This window comes from Maniola hyperantus, chromosome 14 (assembly GCF_902806685.2).
Source record: "Maniola hyperantus chromosome 14, iAphHyp1.2, whole genome shotgun sequence".
NCBI classification, from domain to species: domain Eukaryota; kingdom Metazoa; phylum Arthropoda; class Insecta; order Lepidoptera; family Nymphalidae; genus Maniola; species Maniola hyperantus.
In genome coordinates this window covers 10567983-10595370 of record NC_048549.1, presented here as the reverse complement: position 1 = coordinate 10595370, position 27388 = coordinate 10567983, and the positions used below count along the sequence as shown (strand labels likewise).

The window sequence follows — 27388 nt, the reverse complement described above, 5'->3', positions numbered from 1 at the left end:
CATAAGTGAAAAGGTTAGTTATACTCATTTTGTAGCTTATAGAAAGAAAGAAAAGTGTTGATTTGGTGCCATATAAAAAAAACAACAAAATAAGATGCGTGGTGTGTGGTACTAAAATGGACTCCACTCAGCATTTGCTGCGCCTGTGGTGAGGCGCCTTATCTTCTTCTTCTTTCTTAGCCCTTATTAAACCATTGTTGGACTTAGGCCTCCTAACGAGCACGTAATTCTTTCCGGTGTTGGGCGAGCCTCGTCCAAGTTTTTCCCGTAAGCTTGGTGTTGTCGTCGAACCAACGTCTTCCGACGTTTTTCCTTACGATACGTGGTCTCTATTCTAGTAGTCGGTCCGTCGGTCATCTGTGGTCCTACAGACTTATTGCCCTGCCCATCTCCATTTCAACTTCGACACTTTTAAAACAACATCAGTTAGTTAATCCCGTTCTTTAAGTTAATACCTGCTTGCTTTAACATTGAAGGAAAACGTCGTGAGGAAACCAGCCTGCCTGAGAGCTTTGCATAATGTTCTCAAAGGTGTGTAAAGTTTGTCAATCTGCACTTAGTCATGGTGAACTATAGTAATTTAGGCCCTTCTCCTCGATCGGGTCGATCACGACCCATGCAATTGGGTTGAAATATCGACAAATTAATCGATCATCGTTATCTACTTACATTAAAATTAACCCTTCTCATTATGAGAGGAGACCCATGTTCAGTAGTGGGTCGGCGATGGGTTGAGACGATGATGATTTAGTGTTATGTAGTAGACCCATAATCCATACTATATGCTATACTATAATATATGTATATACTATTATACTTACTATAATATTATAAATGCGAAAGTGTGTCTGTCTGTCTGCAAGCTTTTCACGCCTCAACCGTTCAACCGATTTCGACGAAATTTGGTACAGAGATAGCTTGCATCCCGGGGAAGGACATAGGCTACTTTTTATCCCGGAAAATTGAAGAGTTCCTACAGGATTTTTAAAACCTAAATCCACGCGGACGAAGTCGCGGGTAGGTATCATCTAGTAAAAAATAAGTAGGTATGAAGCTTTATGAGTTGAGTATGCGTACCGAATGAGTGAGGCGCTGACAAATTAAATTCTTTCGCGCGAATTAATGCGTGTGTATTGCTATTACGTGTTATGAAGTATTATACCTACTATTGGAAAAGTAGGTAGGTATGTATAGTACTAGATGATAACTCAACTTCATCCGCGTGGATTTAAGTTTTTAAAAATCACACGGAAATCAAAGAGTTTGATTTTCGGGGATATAAAGTAGTAACTCCCGAACAGAAGGCCGATGTCTGAGTTAGCGCGCACCACTGTGAGGTGAATTGCGGTGCGTTTTAAAAACCGTCAATTTAAATCTTTCAAAATCTGGTGCGGAATTAATACCGCAGTGCGCGCGCTTTTATGTAGTTCTATAGTTTACAGATTTTGCGGGGGGGAAAACGTACGGAAATTCACCATGGTGCGCCCTATCTCTGGTTAGGGAGCTCGTATGAAATACATGTGAGACATTAGATGACGTCATAAATGTTTGACGTAGGTAGGTACTTTTTTAGAGATTGATAATTTAAAATGGTTAGCAAACTTAAACTAACAGCAAACGTGGATTTTTCGAATTTTGGAAGACGCTCTTTTTTGAGAAATAATCTATTTTTGTCATACCTAGTCATCATCCCAATTCTTTGGGAATCCAAAGATTGTAAAAAAAACCGATTATTTTGAAGTGAGTTGATTGAGTGGGTTTCGGAGCTGCATTTGTTTCGTATAACAATATACCCCTTTAAACAAATTTATCTATAGGTATACTTAGAGGGAATTTATTACAGAGCAAACGATCCTCACTTCAAATTTATACCAGACGTGACTGACGCGGGCATAAAAGTTCCGAAGGCGGTATTATTTAGTTGTAAGCGATATGAATTCAACTCATGTCTTAAAATAGGGTGTCCATAGTGGCTTATCCTACTGAATTTTTCACACTGAACGGTACCAGAAGCATGTCATAAAAACGTGATCTTGTAACAACACAAAGTAAGGATATGATAAAGAAGTTCGACAAGACAGTCGTCTAGACAGAGTAATCAGTAGGTACAGTACGCGACCTTTAGAAGGAGATAGTAGATTTGTAGAGCGTTGTCTTTGTCGTTGCGACTGACAAAACGTCATATAGGTATGAGTGAAAGAGACAACGCCCTGCAAAGCCGAAATGTCATTCTAAAGGCCGATGTACATTACTTTCTGCCGCGTAGTGTACCTACCCACCAGGGGTGTTAAGGATATCCGCATCCGCAAATGCGGAACATTCGCATTAATTCAGACATCCGTATTCGCATCAATGCGGAGCTTTAACGAATACAGATTCATATTTGCAACAAGTAAGCGGCGTACCTATTGTACCTACAACATTCATACGTTTTTTTTTTAAAGAATATTAGCCATGTTAAATGACTAATATTCCCCTTTCCTCTCCAACTAAGCGTCAGGCTTGTGCTAGGAGTAGGTACGACAATAGTGCAACGGGCGGGGTTTGAGCGTCGACCTTTCGGTTTTCAGTCCACTCCTTTACCGGTTGAGCTATTGAGGCTCTAACAATTTAACATGTAACTGTATACGAACCAACTTGCAGCAGGCACATTACCCAGTCCAACCCCTTTGATCTCATGGTAAATGACTATCAGGACGATCTTTCGACCTGGCCATAAGTTCTGTCACAAATGAAAATGCATTCCAAATTTGAATTCAGAAAAAAAACCACAGATGAATACAGAAGTTTTTGGTTATAACAATATTTACAGAGCAGACTGGTTATATTAAATAGTAGGCTCTAAGTACGTAGGCTACCCAGAAAGGGTCGCTCAGTCCTAAGTCTCGCACTTACCGCACCGCGCACGATTGCTCCTTCTAGACGGCTTTCGTCGAACCGCTGTATAACATCATTGTCCATAGGTACTCTTTGTTGCAGGTCTTTAATAATCATAATCATTTATTTATTTTGCTCAGATATGGTAGGTAGGTTAGGTACATATATATTATTTACATGGGGTCTTAAAAATTAGGTTATCAGTCACATATCCTGCCAAGCATGGCGTGCAAAATTAATTGAACCCAGCATCTCATTTCACCGTCTTAAAATATTGTTATGTCATCATGTCAAAGTTATTAATAATTCAAATATCTATAGTATCAACTACTTAGCTAGAGTAGCTTTAGCAATACAAATGGTAACCCTACACAAACGCAATATATCGCCCGACCATGATATATCGCAGCGAGGCCTTGATTACAAACCACGGCCTCGTTACATAAACATGTCGTCGGGGAAGTACCGGCGCTTAAATTAATTAAACATTTCAAGTTCGCTTAATACAAATATGTCTTTAGCAACTAAAGATTTTTATTGTTAGACTAGCGACCGCCCAAGGCTTCACCACTCTTTTGGAAATTTCCAAAAACCTGCGCGATTGCGATTGACAGCTACAATGTCACGATCGCAATAACCTCTGATTGGTTGACGCTCGCTCACAATTGGCATATATGTATTGTGCTATTGGCTACAATGTATTGTTGCAATAAGTATACCATAAATTCAGACAATCTCAACAATTGCGATTGTAATGATGATTGATGCAGGTTTTACGAAATCGACCTGCAGCATGCTTGTCTATACCTCCTGTACCTAACCTCTGAGGCTCTGTAGAGTATAACCTCTGATGTACCTACCTAATAAATAAACAAACGTTGATTTGCGTTGCCAAAACATCACGATAGCATGCTCACATGCACGACTTGGAGCTACTGTGGACAGCACTCCATCAATAGAACGTACTTTTAGTTTGCTCATACTTAAGACATTGTTTAAACTATAGATAGACAGCGTTATATCCCTTACATAAATCAGTTTCGTTTTAACTCTAACTTAATTCAGAGCACAGTCAAAGTACCTACGCGTTATAGATGTCAGCCTAACGCTGAGATCTATAGGGCTTACTTGTACTATGCTCAGACTCTACTTAGGCTAAGATCAATATAGAGCGTATACTTTGACTTTGCTCAGACTTAAGTTTCCGTTAAAACGAGACTTTATGTCTCCTTTTAACAGTATCTTAAATCTGAGTAAAGCCAAAGTATTCTGTATAGATCCCAGCCTTATAGTTAAAACGTTTTCACTAAAGTCTAAGAAAAGGTCGTTAGTAATTACTACAATAAAACAGCAAAAATTAAATAAATCTGTTTATTGATTTACAAATAATTATTTCCTTCCTCTACATCTATCTATCCACAATAACTCCTTTCCTCCGCAACCGATTCTAGCATTTACAATTTAATAATAATACGTAGAATATTTACATACATAAAATTAAGATCAAAATATGCACGAGGAAATTTTATTTCTTTCACCTTTGAAGTTCGACGAAAAAACAGTTTGAAAAATAAAATAAAACATTTTAAAACCAAAAACCTATATCCAATTTTCTTATTTCTTAACGAACATTATTTATAAAGAAACTCATTATAATATCAACAAAAACAATTTTTAAACGAAATTAATAAAAAAAAATTCAACAGAAAAACAAAATTTTACAAACTAAATTAGAATCAGAAAAGGTGAAAGAGTAGGGACTGAGACCTAATACACTCCTAATAAAGACCTAAATACCTAGACAAAATATGTTTTAAAATATTAACATAATATTTATTAAACAAATTAAAATGTTCTTGTGTCTTAATATTTTTCTAATTTTTTTCTAGCTTTACTGGGTCGATTTAAAAAAAAAGGCACAGATTAATTATTATTATTGCCTCCACAGTGTGCTTAGTACGAGCTTTTTCATGTCACCTGTAACGTTCATAGTATTCTAGCATCGAAACACTTTAGCGTTAAAGTAAAATAGACCTTAACAACTTTGTTTTAAAGATAAAGTTTGTCCATACATCTACAGCTAGCGCTCCAAGCGAACGTTGCGAAATTGAAAGCGGTGGCACTGAATTTTTAACTTTAAATCAAGGAATTTTAGTTTCATTTTACTTGGATGGTGTCAACACCATCAAAGAGTCAAGATCAGAGAGACATCATCAAGAGTCAAGACTCTCGAATTCTATCAACGAGATAATATACAATCTCATACTAAGAACACTGTTCTTAACACATACAATAATAAAAGACAAAACATTGGATTGAGCATAATATATAAACAAATTGAGTATAACCTACTTAACAAGTCTACGGAATTAAGAAGACCAGCGTACTTATCAAAATATTTCACAAATACTTTTAAATTCTTTCATTATTATTATTTTAATATATCCATCGATAAAAATGATGACTGTGTACGAAGAACTCAAATAATATTTTTTTTTAATTAAATTTAAAATTCATTCTAATTGGTACCAACCACTTTTATAGACTGGCAACTGCAGGTCGCCATGTTTTTAAACATACTCGTACAATAGATGTCGCTTTACCCCGTAAACACCACTATCTATCTATGGTTCACGAGTCGCGACAGGTCGATATGGCAATCGGGGTATGAGGCGGGGGGACCCGCACCGGGTTAGCGCGGGGGCTGTGGGGGGCGTACCCAGCACGATAGCCATGTCGACCTGTCGCGCACTATTTATGTAGTCTGTGCCGCCGCTTCGTGGCACATGCACGCATGTCATGTCACACACGCATAATATGAGTCTTCACGCACACACTTTGCCTATCTGGAATTTTATATCTTTGTTCGGTACATACGACTTGATTCAGATGTTTATATAATATAGTCAAAGTATGTTTTTAGCAAATACTTATCTAATTTAGACTAACGGTACCAGGCTAAGGCTAATAAAAAACTGTATACCATATTTTTATAAGTAGCGATTGTCGCACCTTGGCTATCGGATCTATGTTTAAAGTCAAAGAGCCCAGTTCCTATGGCCACCTTCTGGCCTATCATTAGACTGTTGTCAATATGTACTAACCACTCATCGAACCAATTTCTCATCGATATCAAAATAGTAATCTACTGCGTACTAGTAATAGTACATCTGCTATAAATTTTGAAAGGGTTAGATAGTCTGCAGTCCAGGTTGCAGCATCAGGTCAAGGTCGCCATATTATTACAGTGCAGGAGTCGAGTCGATATGACAAGTTCATGTAATAAGTATATATCAATCACAGAATTGATCAGATCAGAATCAGATCCCTACACCGGCAGAGAAAAGTGCTACTAATTCTCAAACAGCTGAACAGATTTTCCTCAAACCTAGCTATGACTGAGATCTACAGAGCGTACTTTGACTTTGCTCAGACTTAAGTTTCAATTGAAATTACAGAAAAATTTCTGACAGACAATTTCTGATAACATGTGGCCGGCCTTAGAATTGAGTTTTTCGAAATCATAGCCACATAGAAAGAAAAAAAAAATCGATGAATAAGTGCTTCAAGTTAGGTAAGAAATGACACTAATTTACAATATTTAATATTGCTTTTATTCATAGTTTTTATCAATCATTTTTATCACATTTTTTACAATCATTTATGAAGTTATGAACCCACAAAAATTATCGAACGCAAACCTCCAAGCTATGGTAAAATTAGACTAAGGCCAACCGCAAACATCCTACTGTCGGATCCGATTATATTTATCGACGACTAGTTGATCCACCTTTCCTCGGATCCTTTGCTTGGATGGAATTTCTGAAAAACATGTCTTAGTGGTGGTCTACATTATAAAAAAGATCTATTATAATGTAATAAATAACGGGTACATACCACGATTAATATGACGATTTTGAAAAGAAAATCTAGATTAATTCGAATGCGAGTTGAATGTCAGGCATGGATTTACAAACACAAAATTATTTTCCATATTATTTGCATTTAAAAAATATTCGCTCATAGAACTCAAATTAATTTAAAGATTTTCTAAATCATCAAGCATTTAAGTTAGTAAAAATCAAGTAAATAAGCAAGTATTTTTTTTGTTGGCGGTACATTTTCGATAGATTTGCAGTGCAATTATTACTGTCAACATCAACACATACTAAGGCCAACTTGCAACTGTTTGAATCTGGTTTAGTAAAATTTTGAAAAGCTGTCACTTTTTGACATATAAATTTATTCCAGTGACAAATAGTACAGGGATAGAAAAATTTACTTAAACACATTTAAAAGGTTGATGCAACCTGACCCTAACTTTTTTTAATTATTTGTAAAAATTAACAAAATTAAAACACAAGAATCCACTAAAACCTGTTGAGCTTAATAATGACTGAAATCGATTAGAGGAGTACTTAACCAAACAAAAGGCACTGAAATTTACATTGATTGGAACACAATGTCGAAAAAATAAATAATCGATTTACAACAATCGGACCCAAGACATATCATATCGAAAAAATAATCGATTTCCACTAATCGGATCAGACACATCATGTCGAAAAAATAATCGGACCCGAGACACATCATGTCGTAAAAATAATCGATTAACAATAATCGGATCCGACAATAAATACGCGACCGGCCTGCAAAAGTTACCTTAAAATCTAGTCGCACAAGTGCATAGAAGGAGAACAAGCCTGTCTCTGTCGCACGCCCGGCCGCCATTATCTGCTATCTCTCTCCCTAGTTGGAGGTGACGGTGTTTTGTTGTTGTTGTTGCTGTTGTTTGTGCCGCCGATGGTCGTAGTTGACGAGTCTTTGCCCGACGAGGTACTTGTCGTTCTTTATGTGCTCGTACAGTTTGCGGAATTGACGTATCTGTAAAAAAAATAGGCAATGATACTGATTCTGAGCGCAACTAAAATTTTGAGTATTCGCATCTCTTCCTTACCAATGTAATAAGAAAAGGACAGACAAACCAAATTTAATTGGGTGGTGGTGATGGTGGTGGTGGTAATGATAGTGGTAGTGTTGGCGGTGATGGAAATGGTAGTGTCCTTGGTGGTAATCGTAGTGGTGGTGGTGATGGTGTTGATAGTGAAGATGATGGTGGTTGGTTATGGTGGTGTTGGTAATAGCGGTGGTGGAACTAATGCTGGTGGCAGCGATGATTGTGTTAGTGATGATGGTGGTGTGATGGTGCTGGTAGTGATGATGATGGGCGATTATCAGATCGTGCGATAAGAAGAGTTCATCCTTAAGAGATTTCTATCATCTATCATTCTACCAAAAAGCTGTGATAGCCTACTGGATAGGACGTCCGCCTTCTAATCGGAGGTCGGGGGTTCGATCCCGGACACGCACCTCTAACTTTTCGGAGTTGTGCGTTTTAACTAATTAAATGTCACTTGCTTTAACGGTGAAGGAAAACATCGTGAGGAAACCTGCATCCCCGAGAGTTCTCCATAATGTTCTCAAAGGTGTGTGAAGTCTACCAATCCGCACATGGCCAGCGTGGTAGACTATGGCCAAAACCCTTCTTACTCTGAGAGGAGACCCGTGCTCTGTAGTGAGCCGGCGATGGGTTGATCATGATGATGATGATGATGATCATTCTTTCAGCCACCTGGCACGTCACTTACCTGGAAGAGCGCGAGGCCGGCGAGCATGGCCAGCAGCAGCAGCGCAGGGTACACCCGGCGCACTAGCAAGTTGCGCTGCGCGGGCGCAGTCACCACAAGCGGCGCCACGCTGTGCGCGAGCGCGTAAGGCACCGCCAGCGCGAGGCCCAGCCATCGCACTAACGGTGCCGCCACCTCGCGCAGTATAAATCTGGTGAAAATAAAAAAATAGATGTAAATGAAAATGTAAGCAAAAGTAAAAGTAAAATATTATTGTACACCAAAACAATAGAAATATAACGATAGCATGTACAATAGGCGGCCTTATCGCTAAAATAGCGATCCAGGCAACCTTAGGGTAGAGGATATTATAAAAATTAAAGAAAGCGAATTAAGAAATGTAGTGAGTGTATGTACTAGATATAAGTTGAGTAGTAATAAAGAGGTCTAGCCACCGAGCTGACGTGTTTGAATTATCACCTAGTAACCAGGGTCGCCATGTAGTCACACTACATGGCGACCCTGGTTACTATATAGTTACTATACAGGCGGGGCCAGGACAGCGCTATGGTATCCGTAGCAATACGACAGCAGTCAGCAGTAGCAATGCGACAGTTCATTTGCTGTCTCTCTTCTTCTACTTCTTATCTTGCTTTGTGGCTATTGCTGTCTCAGTCTAGCCGGACGTTTGATCGCGAGATTTACGCCTGTCGCGAGATACGTAATCGCCCCGCCGCGGCGCCATATGGTCACGATCCTTTCTGTAAAGACTTCCAACCATCCAAATCTGTCATAGACAGAAATGTGGCACCTATTTTAATGCCTTTCTGAACACTTACTTGAGATCCATCTCTCGAATTCCATCTCTATACGCCTTCTCAATGGCCCGTCGCATACTCCAATCCGGGCCCATCATAGTGAGAGCACAGACTATCTTCGTGTATAGGACGCCGAGGGCCCAATCTTGCCATACGAATAATACTGGCGATTGTTCTAGCGGCACCCGAAGTGGTATTACTAATACCTAGAACAATAATAAATCCTATAGATATTTTATGACATTTTAATTTGAGTGTAAATCCTCAGGTGTGACTTGAGAGCACTCATCCGATCCGAATCCGTGAAAATACGGATATAAAAAATATCTACGACATAATATGTCATAAGCTACAATAAAAACAGTTCGTAAAACAAAAAGGATCGTATTTTCACGGACTCGGATCGGATAAGTGCGTCATCGCTCGAAGTCAGATTTTTTTCGGACAAAAACAAACGTTATTTCCGTCAGTTTTCAAATAGCGGACTCAAAACAGAACAGCTGTTTTGCAGCCGCCATCTTTTATCGAGGTGTTTAAAACTACTTGGTAGTTAGTGCCATAGATTAAAAACTATTGTTTCACTTACTGTAAAAGTCAAATACAAAATAAAGTCGAATCGACATTTTATAATAGATAGATAGATAATAAGATTTTATAATATATAAATACATAGGATCGTCAATAGCTCAACGGGTAAAGGAATGGACTGAAAACCGAAAGGTCGACGGTTCGAACCCCGCCCGTTGCACTATTGTCTTACCTACTCCTAGCACAAGTTTGACGCTTAGTTGGAGAGGAAAGGGGAATATTAGCCATTTAATATGGCTAATATTCTTTAAAAAAAAAATTGTATTGTGGGATTACTTTATCTAAATATGAGACTCTTACCAGTTCCAATAGCAATCCAAACATAAGCGGAACGAGTCCCAGCAATGCTAAAGCCGCTAGCGCAGCCCTAGCCGCGCGTCGAGTCCACAGCGCGGCCCGAGCCAACAGCGCAGCCCTACCACCCTGCGCCCAGCCAGCCGCTAGCGCTCCGCCCCGTCCCGCCGCCCAACACACGTACATTCCTAAAAAGGTATCTTAACTTATCGCCAGCCTAAATGAGAGTGGTTTAGGGCTTTAGGCCATAGTGCACCACACTGGCCAAGTGCAAATTGAAACACATCTATATATATATTACTATATCTAAATATATAAAATGAGAAGGTGACTGACTGACTGTTCTATAGCACAGCTCAAACTACTGGACGTATCGGGCTAAAATTTGACATGCAGATAGCTGTTACGACGTAGACAACCGCTAAGAAAAGATTTTTGTGAATTCAACCCCTAAGGGGGGTAAAAAAGGGGTTTAAAATTTGTGTAGTCCACGCGGACACAGTCGCGAGCATAAGCTAAGTATATTATAAAACTTCAAAGGCGACTTCCCAGTTCCCAGATAACGGCCGCTTCATTTTGCCTATTGGCTCGTCTCCCTAAACCGGCGGGGTGATTACGTATCTCGCGACAGGCTTACGACAGTAAATCTCGCGATCATTGCTGTCAAACGTCCGGCTAGAGAGAGACAGCAATAGCCACAAAACAAAATAAGAAGAAGAAGAAGAAAGACAGCAAATTAACTGTCGCATTGCTACTGCTATCGCGTTGCTGTCGCTACTGCAACGTTTTACGTTATCATCCCGCGGGTATAGTTCTTGCATTTTACCAAGGCGAGTTACTCATGCTTGTGTTTAAGTCGTATCGGTATACATAATACATAAGGTACACTAAATGTGTGCGTTTGCGAGCACACATACGTAATGTCACATAAGACGTAACCACAAGTAAAGTTCACTCGCCTTCGTGAATTGCAAGAACTGTATAATAATAATAATAGTTTTTTATTTTCAGGCATAAAAAACCCATATACACATTTAAAATTTACAATAAATTAGCATTATAAAGCATACACATAATACATTATACATTAAAATACCTTACGACTAACTGAAATGGTTAAAAAACTCATTTCAGATGTCACAGGTATTACTTTCTGTTCTTATCATGGTGTACAGATAGCCAATAACTAAAAATAGGGCTGGGCAATGGGCATCCCTTCACAAACGACCTTGAGTATTGCATTGTTAGAGTTCCGAAGTCTTTCCCAAAAGGATGCTACGCGAGTTCTAACAATACAATAGAAGTCGGGCACCCCCGCTTCGGCAAACATAGTAGAAGCACTGCAATACCTCGGCAATGCCATGAGTATTCGGAATGCGTCGTTATAGGTAAATGAAAGCGATTTACTTACCGCACGCTGCCGTATATAGTTCATGGACACCTTCCGATGCCTTCGGTAACCATAGTGCCATGACTTTTCTCCCTATAGCCACGGGTATCACCTATAATAAAAAAACACCCATTAAATACTGTTGTTAAGGCGAAATGCAGCCCAAAAGGGGTGTTGAGACACATTTCGAATGTTCAAAGAATTAACTTTTGGCCTCAAAAACTAAAATTTTTTTATTATAAAAATTAAAGATATTCTTCAGTGAATTACGAGAGCCAAAACACGATTGGCACAATTTGACTCGATACAAAAAATCTCGAAGTTTTCCCAAAATACGCATTTTTTACAACGACCAATAGGAGAAAAACCAGTTTTATTAACTTAATTTAATTTAATTTAAAATAACTTTATTGTCAATAGATTTACAGAGAGTAAGAATACAGGATACACTTAAAAAACAAAGGGCGACCTTATCACTAAAGTGATCTCTTCCAGGCAACCCATACTTAAGAACTTATAGAACTGTAAGACGGGGAGTCGCAATGTAGCTATAAATATAATATATATATAAATATATATAGGTATATATAAACACATACACTCTAATAGGTACATACTATAAAATATAATATAATATATACAATATACATGTATATAAATACTATATAAAATCAATATAGTATAATTAAAAAAATAATACATACTACATAGCTAACTGTACATATAGTTATGGCAGAAAATCTACAGTAACAGATAGTGTTTCTTGACACGGTTTTTAAAGATTGCCAGCGATTTGGAGCGTCTTATTTCGACCGGAAGTGCATTCCACAGCGAAGCTGCTTTTACAGTAAATGATTCCGCGTAGCCATGCGTAACTTATTAACTTATTAACTTTATCTGTGCTCTCTTTTTAGTGTGCATGAGAAAGCAAACGTTCCTTTGTCTAGATTTTTTACTCAGTCTATACGTAACAAAATGAACTTACAAGAGTAAGCGCGCTGGCCATGACGAGTGAAACAGACACCAACGCTAGCAGAGCTCCCAACCGCACGGGGAACCACGACACTCGCACGTACGGCTCGAACCCGGCCGGCCCGTCGCGCCACATCAGAGCCTAGAACAAAATCATACTTAATAAAAAACCGGCCATGTGCGAGTCAAGTCATGTTTTTTCATTTTCATGGAGGCCATTTTTATTATTTTTGTTGTTATAACGGCAACAGAAATACACATTCTGTGAAAATTTTAACCCTACAGATTCCGTTTCACGAGATACTGCCCGCTGACAGAGGGACGGACAGACAGCGGAGGCTTAGAAATAGGGTCCCGTTAGAACCCTTCAGGTACGGATACGGAACCCTTAAAGCCGCGTAAATTTAGGTTTAAAATTCCCGTAGGACTAACGATAATTAATAACGGTATCTTGTTTTAAAAGTGTCTGAGCAAACTCAAAGTGTGCTCTAAAGTATGTGCCTTATTTTGAGACCTATAGAGCGCACTTTGACTTTGCTCAGACTTAAGATTGAGTTAAAACGAGACAGATTTCTGTGAAAACCTTTGCCTAAGTCAGAGTGCGCCCTATAGATCTCAGCCTTAGAGCCCAGAGGCAATTGACTCTAGTATTCAGTATTGTCAACTAGGTATCTCAAACCGTTTCTGAAGGCCTTGACACAAGGACGGACGAAAGTACGAACGGACGAACGGATGGAAAGGCAGGCAAACAACTAAAGTCCTAAAAAGAGAAACACTTTAATCTTACCCGATGAGCAGCCCCCAATTGATGCGGTGGATGTGGAGGGGGATTAGGCTCGTTATCCCTCGAAGCCTCCCCTAACAAATATGAGCGCAGCCCCAGGGCTCCGGCCGCGCAGGCGCACCACGCGCGAAGGCCTGCCTTCAGCCATGTACGTGTGTGAGATTGTTCTAGAAGTGCTGGTAGGATCACCTGAAACAACAGGGTTGGGTGTTACAAAACTACTAGCTTATGCTCGCGACTTTGTCCGCGGTTTAAACACCTATTTCACCCTCTTAGGGGTTGAATTTTCCAAAACCCTTACTTAGCGGATGTCTACGTAACAATAGCTATCTGCATGCCAAATTTCTGCCCGATCCATCCAGTAGTTTGAGTTGTGTGTTGATAGATCAGTCAGTCAGTCACCTTTTCCTTTTATATATTTAGATTTCCGAAGTTTAATCTCCAGTGTGCACGTCCAATACTATAGCATCAAAACTACATTACCCGGCAGGAAATATTGTACATCGACCTTTGGAAAGAGAGCAGTTTCGTAGAGCGTTGTCTCTGTCGTTGAGACCTACAAAACGTCACATAGGTATGAGCGACAGAGACAACGCTCTACATAGCCGAAATGTCATTCTATAGGCCGATGTACATTACTTTCTGCCGCGTACTGTACTTAATTATCGCTATCCCACTTCGAATAACAAATTAGAGCGAGAAGTCGGATTACACTGGTATGGACTTACTTGCAACAACAGTAATTCCAAACTGAGCTCATTGACAGGAGCCTCAGTATGGACGGCCACAGCGTACGGAAGGAATCCAGGCAACACGTATTTGATCACCCGGATAGGTAACCACAGCATGAAGAGTACAGCCGTCCCGAACACCATGGCAGACACGACGAGCCTACGTATGTGAGACCATACTGGGAGATGGATCATTTCCTAAAGCAAACAATGGTTTTTCAGTCTGTTTCTTTCGTCTATTTAACTTAATGTTTGGTCTAGTTATCTATGACACGTTAAAGTAATACTGGCATCCCACGGTGATTGGCAGACTTCACACACCTTTGCAAGGGTAGAGAGTTGAAATTTTCACTATTGCCGCTATAATAACAAATAATTATAATTCAAAAAATAAAAAATAATAACTGTTAAGTTGTACTATGGCACGATGATGGTACGGAACCCTTCATGTGTGAATCTGACTCGCACTTGAACGATTTTTTATCAGGAGAATTATTTTAATTAATTTTTAAACTTGTATAATGTACTTGCTAGTGCATAATATCATTAAAAGAATTTTCGATTTTCGAAGAACTGAGTCCCTGTGAAAAAGGACCCCGGATGGGTTCGAAACTTGTCGGGCTAACGTCGACTAAACACGCGGGTATGAGATATTATGTATAATTTTCGATTTATTTTACTTTGCAGACAATCCTACTGGACAGGATATATGTATACGTAGTTTTTCCTGAATACTTGCATATTATTAGCTGAGAATTTTAATCGACCGACTCTACATACTAGGCAAGTACTTAATGGATTGATTTGACTTTATAATTAGACACACCGTGCAAATTAATGAGCCTTACAAAATTAGCCAATTACCTTCGTTAGTGTAACTGTTGGATTTATAATATTATTTGTGCTCTGTACCTAATTAAATCAGGTTAAAAATATATTTTTTATTTTTATTATATCCACATCCATTAATTCATAATAACAAACACACACACATAATATTATCAGTACCCTTATTATAAATGCGAAAGTGTGTTTGTTTGTTGGTTTACCGGTTTATGGGTTTGTTGGTTTGTTGGTTTGTCCTTCAATCACGTCGCAACGGTGCGACGTGATTTTTTGCATGTGTATAGATAAAGACCTGGAGAGTGACATAGGCTATTTTTTATCCCGGAAAATCAAAGAGTTCCCACGGGATTTTTAAAAACCTAATTTCACGCGGACGGAGTCGCGGGCAACAGCTAGTATGGAATAATTGTATTCCACATTATTCCACATAATATTATAAATGCGAAAGTGTGCCTGTCTGTCTTTCTGTCTGCTAGCTTTTCACGGCCCAACGGTACACAATTAGCTGACATCCCAGGGAAGGACCTAGGACTACTTTTTATCCCGGAAAATCAATGAGTGCCCATGGGAATTTTAAGGGCCTTACCGTTTAACCGATTTATATGAAATTAAGCTATGCTAGTTGTAAAAAACTTTGACATTTGTGACCATTATTTTCTAAAACGGTAATTTTTTTGCAAAAAACTGTCTAAGGAATCTCATGATTTTAAAATACCTATTTAACAGTTATCACTCTAGAGTCTAGACTATCCCCCAGAGTCTAGGGGTTAACCAAAATTTTTTACTCGCCGAAACTGCATATCATACACACCTGCACAGGACTAAAATCTGGATCATTCAAATTCTTCAAGAACCACAAAACTCCTGGTCTCAGCACCTCTCTGAGTAGCAAAATGAATGATGCGAAGTAGTACACGTAGACCATTCCAACGAGCCAGTGTATGAACATGAGCGTCCAGGGGGCGGCTTGGAGACTGGACTCTCTGTCTTTGAGGGTGGCGTCGAACATTGAGAGGGAGCATAGGTCCAACCACCAACCGCAGACTAGGGGTATTACTCCAATCTAAAAGGGCAGGATTAAAGTTATAGTTCGTTAGTTAAGACTGTTTTGTTTCAGACAGCTTGTGGGATGAGGTGGTAGTATAGATTTATCTATCTATTTGGCAGTACAAAGCAAAGGGTGACAGCAGGGATATCTGTGTCCATCAGTAAACCTTTCCCCTACTGTATAAACCCCCACTGTCATCCAGGGAGGACTTTTTGTGTGGTACATATAACATGTGCTTCTGAATTCCAATGTTGTGTAAAACTAACTGATGCTTACTTTACTTTTACTTTAATTTTGCTTTACTTTTACTTTACTTTTACTAAGTCCATCTCCATGATGCAAACTATGTATGTGCCAAATTTCGTCAAGATTGGTTCAGCAGCTAAGCCATGAAAAATAACAAATATATAAGCAGTTACTTTTGCATTTATAATATTAGTATGGATGTATGGGATGTATGAAGGTATGTATTTCTGACATTCTCTAAACTTCTTGTACTGGAACTGCATTGCAATAACATGTTGCAAAAATTCTGTTGGAATTGGTACACCTGTTTGGCAAATGAACAGTTAACTATCAGAATTTAAAAATACACTTTATTGGTTTAGTCAATGGGCCAATAATCTAACTGGAATTTTGCACCTGTTTGGAGCAGGTGCTTCTATCTTTTCAATGTTCCTTGAAACCCCTATACTTCTATTTCTTGAATCTCTAAGGGTTCTTTGCAATTAAATATGTAACTAGATCATTGTTTATGTTTCTGTTGGCCAGCCAGCCCAGCCAACAGCCATCATTCACTGAGATGGCTTGTGGGGAAGGGTGCAGGTTACAAGAGTGATAGGAATGGTGAGGCTTGTTTTTTGTCAACCGTAACCCTACCCACACCCTACCTAAGCGATTTGTATGTCTCTAATTATCTCTATATATAAAAATGAATCGCTGAATGAAATGAAACCGATTTCGCTAATTCTTTTTTGATAATATTTCTTGAAGTACGAGGATGGTTCTTACGGAGAGAAATATTTAAAAAATTCCTGAAATAGAATCGACTGTTAGGCGGTACGAAGAACCTTTCAAAACTATTCATATATATGTATAATCTTAGTACATGATATCATGTACTAAGATTTTTTTATAAAGTAACTTGCAACTTGTCCGTGCGGACTACACAAATTTCAAATCCCTGTTTTACCTACTTAGGGCTTGCATTTTCAAAAATTCTTTCTTAGTGGGATGTCTACATCATAATAGCTATCTACAAGTCAAGTTTCAGCCTAATCCATCCAGTAGTTTGAGCGGTGCGTTGATAGATCAGTCAGTAAGTCAGTCACCTTTTCCTTTTATGTATGTTAGACTATTAATTCAAGGAAAACTAAACCAATAAAACTGTAACCTTGTGAAAAAAAACCGGCCAAGTGCGAGTCTGACTCGCGCACTGAGGGTTCCGTACTATAATCATATTTTATCGACATTTTGCACGATAAATCAAAAACTATTATGCCTAAAAATAAATAAAAATCTGTTTTTGAATGTACAAATAAAGCTCTTTCATATGATATCCCACTCAGTATTGTAATCTTACTTTGAAAGTTGAAAATAGCAATATTTGTTCATGACCACAATTTAATTTTTTTTGTGTCATGTAACCACAAATTCACGGTTTTCAGATTTTTCCCCGAATGTCTGCTATAAGACCTACCTTCCTGCCAAATTTCATGATTCTAGGTCAACGGGAAGTACCCTGTAGGTTTCTTGACAGACGGACGGACAGACGGACGAACGGACGGACGGACGGACGGACAGACAGAAAGACAGACAGACAACAAAGTGATCCTATAAGGGTTCCGTTTTTCCTTTTTAGGTACGGAACCCTAAAAATAATAAGAAAACATTGTAAGCAAGATGTTAAAGCCTATTAACCCTACTAATAATATAAATGTGATGTGTGTGTTTCTTCTTTGTTCTTCAATCACATAGGGACTTAAAAACCTGCACATCTACATTCCAATAGAAGACCATGATTTCAACTCCAAAATTTAATAATCAATATCAGATGTTAGTGATAATAACTGGAACCAACAATTTAACATGCTCTTTGATGCATGCTCATTGGGGCTGATTCTCTTGTACACAATCTCTAAACTAAATTAAAATGACACGTCAAAATCTATTGCTATCCCTGTCATAATGTTGCTTGCTGAAAAGGATAGCACTAGATTTAGATCTGTTAATTTAGTTTAGTTTAGAGATTGTGTACAAGAAAAGCGGCCCCAATATTTGGATAGAAGCTTTAGAGTAGATACATTTTAGAAATATTTATATTATAGATAGAACTCTTACTCACCTCAACTACAGACAGTAAGGCAACTTTAACCACCACATAGCAAAAACCCAGTGCTTTTTTAGCACTTCGCAATCTCAGTAAAGATGCCATTCCATGTAAAACTGCCAGGATAGCTCCAACAATTACATATCCTGCTAACGCTGTTAAGAGACCTGCAAACGGACCTTCTGCTGCCAAACCGGCCAGTGCTGCTCCCAGTTTGCCAATATGGTACGGACAGAAGGCAAATACCACAATAAATAAGGTGTTTAAGGACACAACCCAGAAAACATGTTCCAAAAACACCATAGAGCCATCTAAGCCGAGTAAACGTGCCCAGGTCAATTCCTCAGCTGCTGCTCGGTCCCATTCCATCGGATTCCAATTAGCTTCATCTCCCACTAAAGGGTCATCACCCCCTTCACCGTTAGGCTCTTCCCTCGCCCCACCATCATCGCCTGCACCTTCGTTCACATGATCATTGTTATTATCTTGTAGAGGCAAGTCCTCAGCAGCCGGAGCAGGTAGGTTTTCCCTTTCCATCCAATCAGGACCACCACCATGCATAATCTGCTCTCGCAACCATACTAGTCCGATAAACGAGAATAAAGTACACGTCACGACAAAACAACCAGAAAAGACATCTTTAGCAAGGTTCTCAGCTGATACTATATCAAATGGCAGAGATATCACCGGTTCCAATGACCCCGAGAATAAGCATCGATACGTTCGACAGGCAGTCAGAGGCACTATTCCCAGCCAAGCCAGCGCAACCAGAGTATAATGCAACCAATCTTTTACAGCAGATGCCACAGAGGTGACCAATCCTCCAACGACGTCCTTAATAGGAAGCCGGCGCGGCATATCGGGAGAATAAATCGGCATGAACGAGAAACGGTGCCCGCACAACTCGCAGATTTCCTTGCGCGAATATCGCATCCATTGTACCAGGCACTCTTGATGGATCCACTTTATCGAACCAGTGCATATACAGGGGTGGAACAAAGGCCGGTCGGATGACGCCTCCGACCTGCAGAACCGACAGAAGTCCGCCCCGGACCCGTCCGAGTCCATCATTGTTGCAATTCAGTTCGTCAGCTTGATCTGCAAAAGTTGACGTGCTGTTTCCCGAACTGTTGTCGAGTTGTTGCACAAAAACGACACGGAATCTACATGCGTATGAAATTACACACACCCTTCTTATTATCAATATTGGCACTCTTTATGCAAACAAACAAGGGATTTTATAACAGAAAACGATTTCACTTTATCTATAAATTATGTTGTTTAGTTTAGGACCACACAGAATCAGAAAAATGAAAAGTGAATGAAATAACGAGTTGCTAATGTTGCTATTAGTCATATTTAAATTCCTACGATTCCTACCAATAAGCAAGCCCATAAATAATATTTGTACCATACGGGCACCAATTATAGGCTCCAAAAAGCTAGAACCCAGAGCCGTAAAACCAGTTTAAAAAAAAGTTCTATTGCTGTCAAATGTCAAATCACAAATATAAATGTCAATTGTCATAATATTGTCATCTTGTCATGTAAATAATTAAATCATAAATAATCTCTATGAACCCAACCATATCCAAGAAAAAAACCAAGAAACATGCGAAATGGTATGTTCTTATCAAAAATATTTGATTAGGATCCTTGCTTCCAAGTCCTCATAATAATTACATACCAACAATATGTAAAATCAGTTAAGAATATAAATTGGAAGTTTTATGAGCTGATTAACAGTCCACCTTATCATGCAATTTTCCAGCGAAATCTGGAAATTGTTAGATGTTTTTCTTTCTATAGTTTCTTTAAATGCTTAATATTCTTGTATGTTTTCAGTACAAATTGCTACCATGATACTATCAAATAACTAAGTAACTATAATTATTTTATATTAAGTATATTAATACATCATTATTAAGTTTACATTTCTTTTCAGTTAACCATGAAATAATTCATTTGACGTTCAACTCAAATATATTTGTAAAAGTTTATCTGTGATATTAAGAAAATGGATTCCTCAAAGGAAGTACTGATTAAGATAGACGAAGCAGAAGGCACCAATGGACAGACTAGAAAATCAGAAATTAATATATTATGCCTAGATATAACATCATTTAGCCCTTTACTGCAGTTTGCTGTTTGTTCGGTTTTCGTGTTTATATGCTATTTAGCATATGGATATTTCTTGGAACTCATATTCTCAGTGCCTGAGGTTAAGCCAGTGAGCCTGTACATTACTTTAATACAGTTTCTAATAACAATGAGTCTTAGTTATGTGGAATCTCTTATAAGGAATCCTATTAAGAGAAAGTGAGTATTTTATACAGTAAATAAACTTATTTCTTTCTTTCTTTCTTTCTTCATTCTGGGCTGGTTTCCGCACTTAAACGTTTCCGTCTGTTGTGCGTGCATCACCCCTCCCCGCCGAAGTCTTCACTCCAGCCATCCAAGCTCACTCCAGAAGCCAAGTAGACCGCCCAGGTTGCCGAGGGCTTCTTGGAGTGAGGTCGGGGAACCTAAATGGCGTTCGCGTTGCTCTGCTACGCCAGTGCACTCCAGGAGCACGTGCATCGGTGTTTCATCGACCTCCATGCAGGCCCTGCACAGAGGACTGTCGGTGACACCTATAACGAAAAGGTGTTTGTTTAGTGGACTATGCCCTGTTATGAGTCCCACCACCTTCCTAAGTTTACCTCTGTCCAGGCGGAGTAGTTTGTTAGTTTGACGTTTGTCTATGTTAGGCAAAGCCTCTTTGGCTTGCCTGCAGTCTGTTGTGTTAGCCCATAGTTTAGAATATAACTGGACCAGTTAATAAACTTATTTATTAACTGGTCCAGTATTTAAATATTATACACCATGAAAACATTGCTATTTAATAAAATATTTAGCTAAGTTCTGCTTGAACTTTGATTTTATGAGTGATTGCCCTGATTTCTACACCTCCATAGTGGTTAGGGAATATGTATGCATTAAGTTTTTGGGATAAACCTGGGACAAAAAGGCAATCAGCGACTTTGATAGCCCCTCAAAATTTCGAGTTTCTTCACTCTGGGCTGGTTTCCGCACATAAACGTTTCCGCCTGTTGTGCGTTCGAATTTTTGAAGTTACTTAAATTTCAACTGTTTGCATAAACAACAATACTCAGATGACCTATTTAAGCTTAAAAAAAGTTTACACCCCTTGCTTCTATCGCCTCCTTAACAAAGTTTTTTTTATATAATTTTTTATACAATTTTCTTGGTCTTCAACTTTGGTCCAGTAGATGAGTAGTTTGTTTTTAGACTGCAAAAATGTATTATTGCATGACTTTATCGCTGCTATCGACTCTAGTTAGTGCTGTTCAATAATACCTTTTTGCACAATTTAAAAATTGACCACTTAAGTCACAGATAAGTTTGTAAGTACATGCTATAAAGTCACATAATACTCTTGTTGTCTTGTGATTTAGTTACAAGTTATTGCATGGCGTATACACTTGCTACGATTCTGCACTCACTCACCCCATGGAATGATGGACTATTTAAGTCACACCTATCATAATGTACTATTGACATTTATTGTTATTATATACTAGCTGAGGCCCGCGACTTCGTCCGCGTGGAATCAGGTTTTTAAAAATCCCCTAGGAACTCTGTCTTTGCAGGATAAAAAGTAGCCTATGTCACTCTCCGGTCACACATCTATCCGTTGCACTGTTGCGAGGTGATTGAAGGACAAACCAATAAACCAACAAACAAAAATACTTTCGCATTTATAATAAGGGTACTGATTTCTTTACAGGGTACCAATAAGAACATACGCTATTTTAGCAGCTCTGACACTAGGTACTATGGCATTTTCGAACCTAGCACTAAGTTACCTGAACTACCCAACTCAGTTAATATTCAAGAGCTGTAAGCTCATACCGGTGATGATCGGCAGTATTATAATATTGGGCAAAAGGTATGGGTTCTTGGACTATGTGGCAGCTGTTATTATGTGTATAGGACTGACTATGTTTACTTTAGGTGAGTTCTTTTTACTTTATAACTAGACTAGCTGATGCCAGCGACTTCGTTTGCGTGGAATTAGGTTTTTTAAAAATACTGTGGGAACTCTCTGATTTTCCAGAGTAAAAAGTAGCCTATGTCACTCTCCAGGTCTTTATCTATACACATGCAAAAAATCACGTCAATCTGTTGCACCGTTGCGATATGATTGAAGGACAAACAAACACACTTTCGCATTTATAATAACGGTAGGTACTGATGATGCCTGCAGCTTCGCCCGCATGGATTAAGGTTTTTTAAATCTCATGGGAACTCTTTAATTTTCCAGGATAAAAAGTAGCATATGTCCTTCCTTCCAGGCTATCGCTGTACCAAATTTCGTCAAAATCGGTTGGGCCGTGAAAGGCTAGCAGACAGGCGGACAGACACACTTTCGCATTTATAATATTAGTATGGATTATTTTCAATCAACCAAAAAAAAAGAGTTGACCAACGGTTTATTATTTGATATAATTTCTGTAGTTTTGTTAGTGTCTTTGTATGATCTCCATAATATCCTACACTTAAGTGAGTACTTAATTTACGACTTTTTTATTTTTTACAGCTGATTCAAAAACATCTCCCAACTTTGACATCATAGGCGTAATAGTGATCTCTCTAGCGTTACTATGTGATGCGATCATCGGTAATGTGCAAGAGAAGGCCATGAAACAGTTTCAAGCTACCAACAACGAAGTGGTGTTCTACTCGTATGCGATAGCTTGTGTCTATCTGGTTATTATTACTGGATTCAGTGGCATATTGACTGATGGATTCACTTATTGTGCTCAGGTAACTTTTACTTTACTTTCACTTTACTGTCACTTTCACTTTACTGTATTACCTAGTTGTTAAATTCCAATAATTGTTTAAATCTATAGTCCGCGACAGGTCGAAAATGCAATCGAGGTATGAGGCGGGGGGACGCCGCGCACACCCACCGTGTAACCCGGTGCGGGCGAGCGTGGGGGCTGTGTGGGTGTGCGGAGCGTTCCCTCCCCGATTGCCATTTCACCCTATCGCGTACGTATAAGAAATATACAGTCTCACTAATATAATGTACTTAGTGTATGTGAGGGAGAGGGATGGTTGTCTTTAACACAGATCGTTAAAATCTAACAAAAACAACCAGTTTTGATCTTATAGGTTACTAAATGCGAATTTATAACTAAGAAAATTGTTAGATCTAACCAAGCCCAGCAAAATGTTTTTGGAAATAAATGACTGATTGATTTCATTGTCACTTTCACTTTATGTTCACTTAGTACTTTGGTTCTAATAGTTTTTTGGTAACTATTTTTAGGTATGTAACTTTGTAAATCTCTGATGGATGGACAGTGGGCTTAGTAATAAGGCCCCTTGGGATCCTTCAGGCATGGAAACTAAAAATGACACCTCTCATACTCCAAAAACATATGATTTCCTTCCAGAACGCAGCAACAATGTACACCAACATATTCCTGCTGAGTGTGAGCGGGTACTTGGGCCTGCAGGCGGTGTTGACACTGGTCAGGCTGTGCGGCGCCACCGTCGCCGTCACTGTCACCACCATGAGGAAAGCGCTCTCTATTGTCATATCGTTCCTGCTTTTTAGCAAGCCGTTTGTTTTTCAGTAAGTATTTTATCAAATCCCTAATCAACTTATACTTACGTGTATAATACAAGTTGATGATAATAGATTTAGGTTCATAAAAATTCTGTGGGAACTCTTTGATTTTCCAGGATAAAAAGTACCCTATACCTACCCGTCTCCAGGATGCAAGCTATCCCTGCACCAAAGAGATGATACTTACGGCTTTAGGTTTATAAAATCTAGTTTGAACTGATTCTTCAGGATAAAAAGTAGTCTTATGTCCGTCCAGGGTGCATACTATCACTACCAATTATGTGATACCCGTAAATTCCTCCACACGAATTTAGGTCTCTTCAAAATTCCATGGGTACTCTTTGATTTTCGGTAGTAAAAAGTAGCCTATGTCCTTCCCTGGGATGCAAGCTACTTCTGCCCCAACTTTCGTCCAAATCGGTTGAACAGATGGACCGTGACAGGCTAGCAGACAGACACACTTTTGCATTTATAAATAAATAAAAATAAAATTGATTTATTTCAGGTTAACATACCCATAATAACAACTTTGAAATTAATAAAAGTAAAATAACAATACATAAAATAATTAATAAATAAAAATAAAATTAAATATCTAGTACCTTCTCTCCGGCATTGGTACTGGAACATGTCTTTCACAGCAATGCCGAAGATAAGGACAGTCGAGTCGGGCTGCAATCATCTGCAGAATGGTGTTGGGGCTTTCCCGCACTCTGCGCACCAACGACGCGCACCGCTTGCGTACATTAGTATAGAAGCAGTCGATGCGCGCGTCCGCAAACATGCCTGAGGCGCTGCAGAATCGGGGCAACCCCATCAACATTCTGAACGCATTGTTGTAAAGGACCCGGAGGTCACTGTATCGTTTCTTCGTGTAGTTAACCCACAGGCTGCACGTGTATAAGGACGTACAATACGCTCTAAAGAGCGTAACCTTAACACCGGTGGAGCAACGAGCAAACCTGCGGGCTATCATGTTTGCTCTTATCGACAGTGCCCTCCGTTCCCGTTCAACATCTGCATCATCCTTGAGGTCGGTAGTAATCACGTGCCCCAGGTATCTGAACTGCTCCACCGTGTCTAAAGAGACGCCAGAGAGCAGCACAGGTGGTACATTCTGAGGACGTTTTGTACCGGCGGCCTCAAAGACCATACATTTACTTTTTGCAACATTGTATTTCAAGCCATGACGACCTGCGTATTCCTCACAAGTCTGTACTAGTCTCCTCAGTCCACAAATCGACGCACTCAGCAGCACCATGTCATCTGCATAACTTAAATTATTGACGCAAACGCCGTCAACATGGCAACCGACACGCTGCTTGCTGAGTGCGACGATCAATTCATCCATATACAGGTTAAATAGAGTTGGAGACGTTAACCCACCCTGCCTGACACCACATTCGAGCTGATATGAATCCGACATTGCCCCCGCCCAACGAACACTGTTTGACTGATGCGCATACCAATATTGAAACATATTGATAAGTTCGTGTGGTAATTCTACACGCTTAAGTTTTTCCCACAGTAGATCATACGCCACCATGTCAAAAGCCTTGGATAAGTCGAGGAAGCACGCATACACTGGTGTCTTGCGGTCTGTGTAATATTTGACGGTGTGCTTAAGACACAGTATAGCACTTTCAGTAGACAGTTGAGGACGAAACCCAAACTGGTTGTCATGAAGTGCTACATATTTGTTCAACTGTGCATTAAGCAAACCGTCAAAAACCTTGGCCATGACAGTGGCAAGAGAAATTGGCCTGTAGTTACTTTTGTCAGCCAAGTCACCAGTCTTATTTTTTTTTTTTTTTTTTTTTTTTATAATATTAGTATGGATTATTTTCTTACATAAACATGATATTCTTCCAGATACGCGTGGTCCGGTATGTTGGTAGCATTGGCGATATACTTGAACCACTACAGCAAGAAGAATCCGCACTACCTCCCTACGCCGATATCGACATGTTGGCACTACATGCAATCCTTCTACCAGTCCGAGTATAGGTATCTTAGGATTAAGAGCAAAATGTATTCTGATACTGTGTAGATAGGTCACAAAGATTTTACAAAATGTGTTACAGGCATAGTATATGATTGAAGGACTATTGGATAACTGATCGCAGAGGTAACCACAGCCCACAAGAGATCCAGCCAATGTCAAATTAAAATCAACATTGGCGCCGATTCTGTAATCTTTCTCTAAACTAAATTTAGAGTATCTGCATCTTTTTCCTTTAATATTGCTAAAACGGGATGGAACATGAATTTTACATTTGAAGATTCTAAATTTTAGTCTATGCTACAAACAGTAGGCTCGCGACTGGTAGCTAAAGTTTGATGGCTCTAAATTAAATTTAAAACTGTGTCTGTCCTTTTCTAAATGTATCAGTAAGAACTAAGAAGAGGATGTGAATACTCTGAAATTTAGGTGTGCACAGAATCAGTACCCGTTTTGTTTGTTTGCCAGCTTTGCTAAGAATTGTTGATAGCAACACAATATACGATTGTTTCGTAAATTATTTATAGATGTATGAAGCTTCCACTCGTACAATTAAAATTATGGCGTTTGACAGCTCAGTAGGTTTAGGTCTTATTGCAATCTCAATTGTTGTGATGTGCTGAATTTTTGCGATTCTTGTTGCAACAATGCATTGTAGCCAATAGTGAGAGAGTGCCAACCAATCAGAGGTGATTGCGCCAGACTTCACACACCTTTGAAAACATTTAAGGCATACGGGTTTCCTGACGATGTTTTCCTTCACCATACAAGTGATATTTGATTGCTTAAAAATTTTAAGCAATTTTATTTAGTGCAAAAAAAAGTTTGCATCTGGGTAGTTTGGTGTTGTGGTTCCAAGGAAATTGTTCCTTACATACTTCTGCATACTTTGCCCGTAACATTTTACAATTATAATTTTATTTTATGGAATGACAAAGTGTGAATAAATTATAAGATGTATAATATTAATATTATTTTAAAGTGTATTAGAAATCGAATGAGATTTAAAATCAATTTTAAGCAATGAACTCTTAATTAAAAAAGAACATCCAGATCGATTAATGAAATTAAGTAGTATCAAAAATCTCGGATACGTTAATAACAAGAAACTTACGTACATTATTTGTCACAAAATTTATTTTTTGCATTTATTTAAAAGGAAATCTGTACCTATGTAGAAACCTATTTAATAGCCTTTAAGTATATTATTTTTATAAGTCTCAAAAATAGTGAAATTTACATTATAATATAAGTAGGTATCCGGCAGTAAATATTACACAATATCAAGCTTTAGAAAGAGATAATCGGCCGATTCGATGACATTTTTAGTCAGCGACTTGTCAGTGTCAACGACAGAGACAGCGCTCTACGAAGCCGAAGTTGCCGATTATCTCTTTCTAATGGTCGATGTGTAATTATTAAGCCCGATACTTTAATT

The 27388-nt window shown here is 38.8% G+C and overlaps 2 protein-coding genes across 2 annotated transcripts; one reads left to right on the top strand and one right to left on the bottom strand.

Annotated features, from left to right (window-relative positions):
• Positions 1 to 4233: 4233 nt before the first annotated feature.
• LOC117988447 (E3 ubiquitin-protein ligase MARCHF6) lies at positions 4234 to 19632 on the bottom strand. Its single transcript, XM_034975594.2, has 10 exons — positions 18320 to 19632; positions 15739 to 15990; positions 14079 to 14279; positions 13354 to 13539; positions 12580 to 12708; positions 11616 to 11706; positions 10211 to 10392; positions 9344 to 9528; positions 8526 to 8715; positions 4234 to 7761 (listed from the first exon to the last, which is right to left on the bottom strand). The coding sequence occupies exons 1-10, from the start codon at positions 19373 to 19375 to the stop codon at positions 7627 to 7629; spliced, it is 2607 nt and encodes an 868-aa protein (XP_034831485.1). The 5' UTR covers positions 19376 to 19632; the 3' UTR covers positions 4234 to 7626.
• A 200-nt stretch (positions 19633 to 19832) lies between these two features.
• Papst2 (PAPS transporter 2) lies at positions 19833 to 27370 on the top strand. Its single transcript, XM_034975598.2, has 6 exons — positions 19833 to 19926; positions 20250 to 20623; positions 22095 to 22321; positions 22908 to 23134; positions 23773 to 23954; positions 25821 to 27370. The coding sequence occupies exons 2-6, from the start codon at positions 20322 to 20324 to the stop codon at positions 25996 to 25998; spliced, it is 1116 nt and encodes a 371-aa protein (XP_034831489.1). The 5' UTR covers positions 19833 to 19926; positions 20250 to 20321; the 3' UTR covers positions 25999 to 27370.
• Positions 27371 to 27388: the final 18 nt, after the last annotated feature.

What these genes read in the sequence shown, in the direction of transcription:
- LOC117988447 (XM_034975594.2), bottom strand. Translation starts at nt 19,375, where the DNA reads ATGATGGACTCGGACGGGTCCGGGGCGGACTTCTGTCGGTTCTGCAGG. An exon ending in CCTTACTGTCTGTAGTTGAG is followed by an intron (nt 15,991 to 18,319) that starts GTGAGTAAGAGT and finishes CTGCCCTTTTAG; the next exon opens with ATTGGAGTAATACCCCTAGT. An exon ending in ATTCGAGAGATGGATCTCAA is followed by an intron (nt 8,716 to 9,343) that starts GTAAGTGTTCAG and finishes TATTTTCACCAG; the next exon opens with ATTTATACTGCGCGAGGTGG.
- Papst2 (XM_034975598.2), top strand. Translation starts at nt 20,322, where the DNA reads ATGGATTCCTCAAAGGAAGTACTGATTAAGATAGACGAAGCAGAAGGC. An exon ending in AGGAATCCTATTAAGAGAAA is followed by an intron (nt 20,624 to 22,094) that starts GTGAGTATTTTA and finishes ATTTCTTTACAG; the next exon opens with GGTACCAATAAGAACATACG. An exon ending in AGCAAGCCGTTTGTTTTTCA is followed by an intron (nt 23,955 to 25,820) that starts GTAAGTATTTTA and finishes ATATTCTTCCAG; the next exon opens with ATACGCGTGGTCCGGTATGT.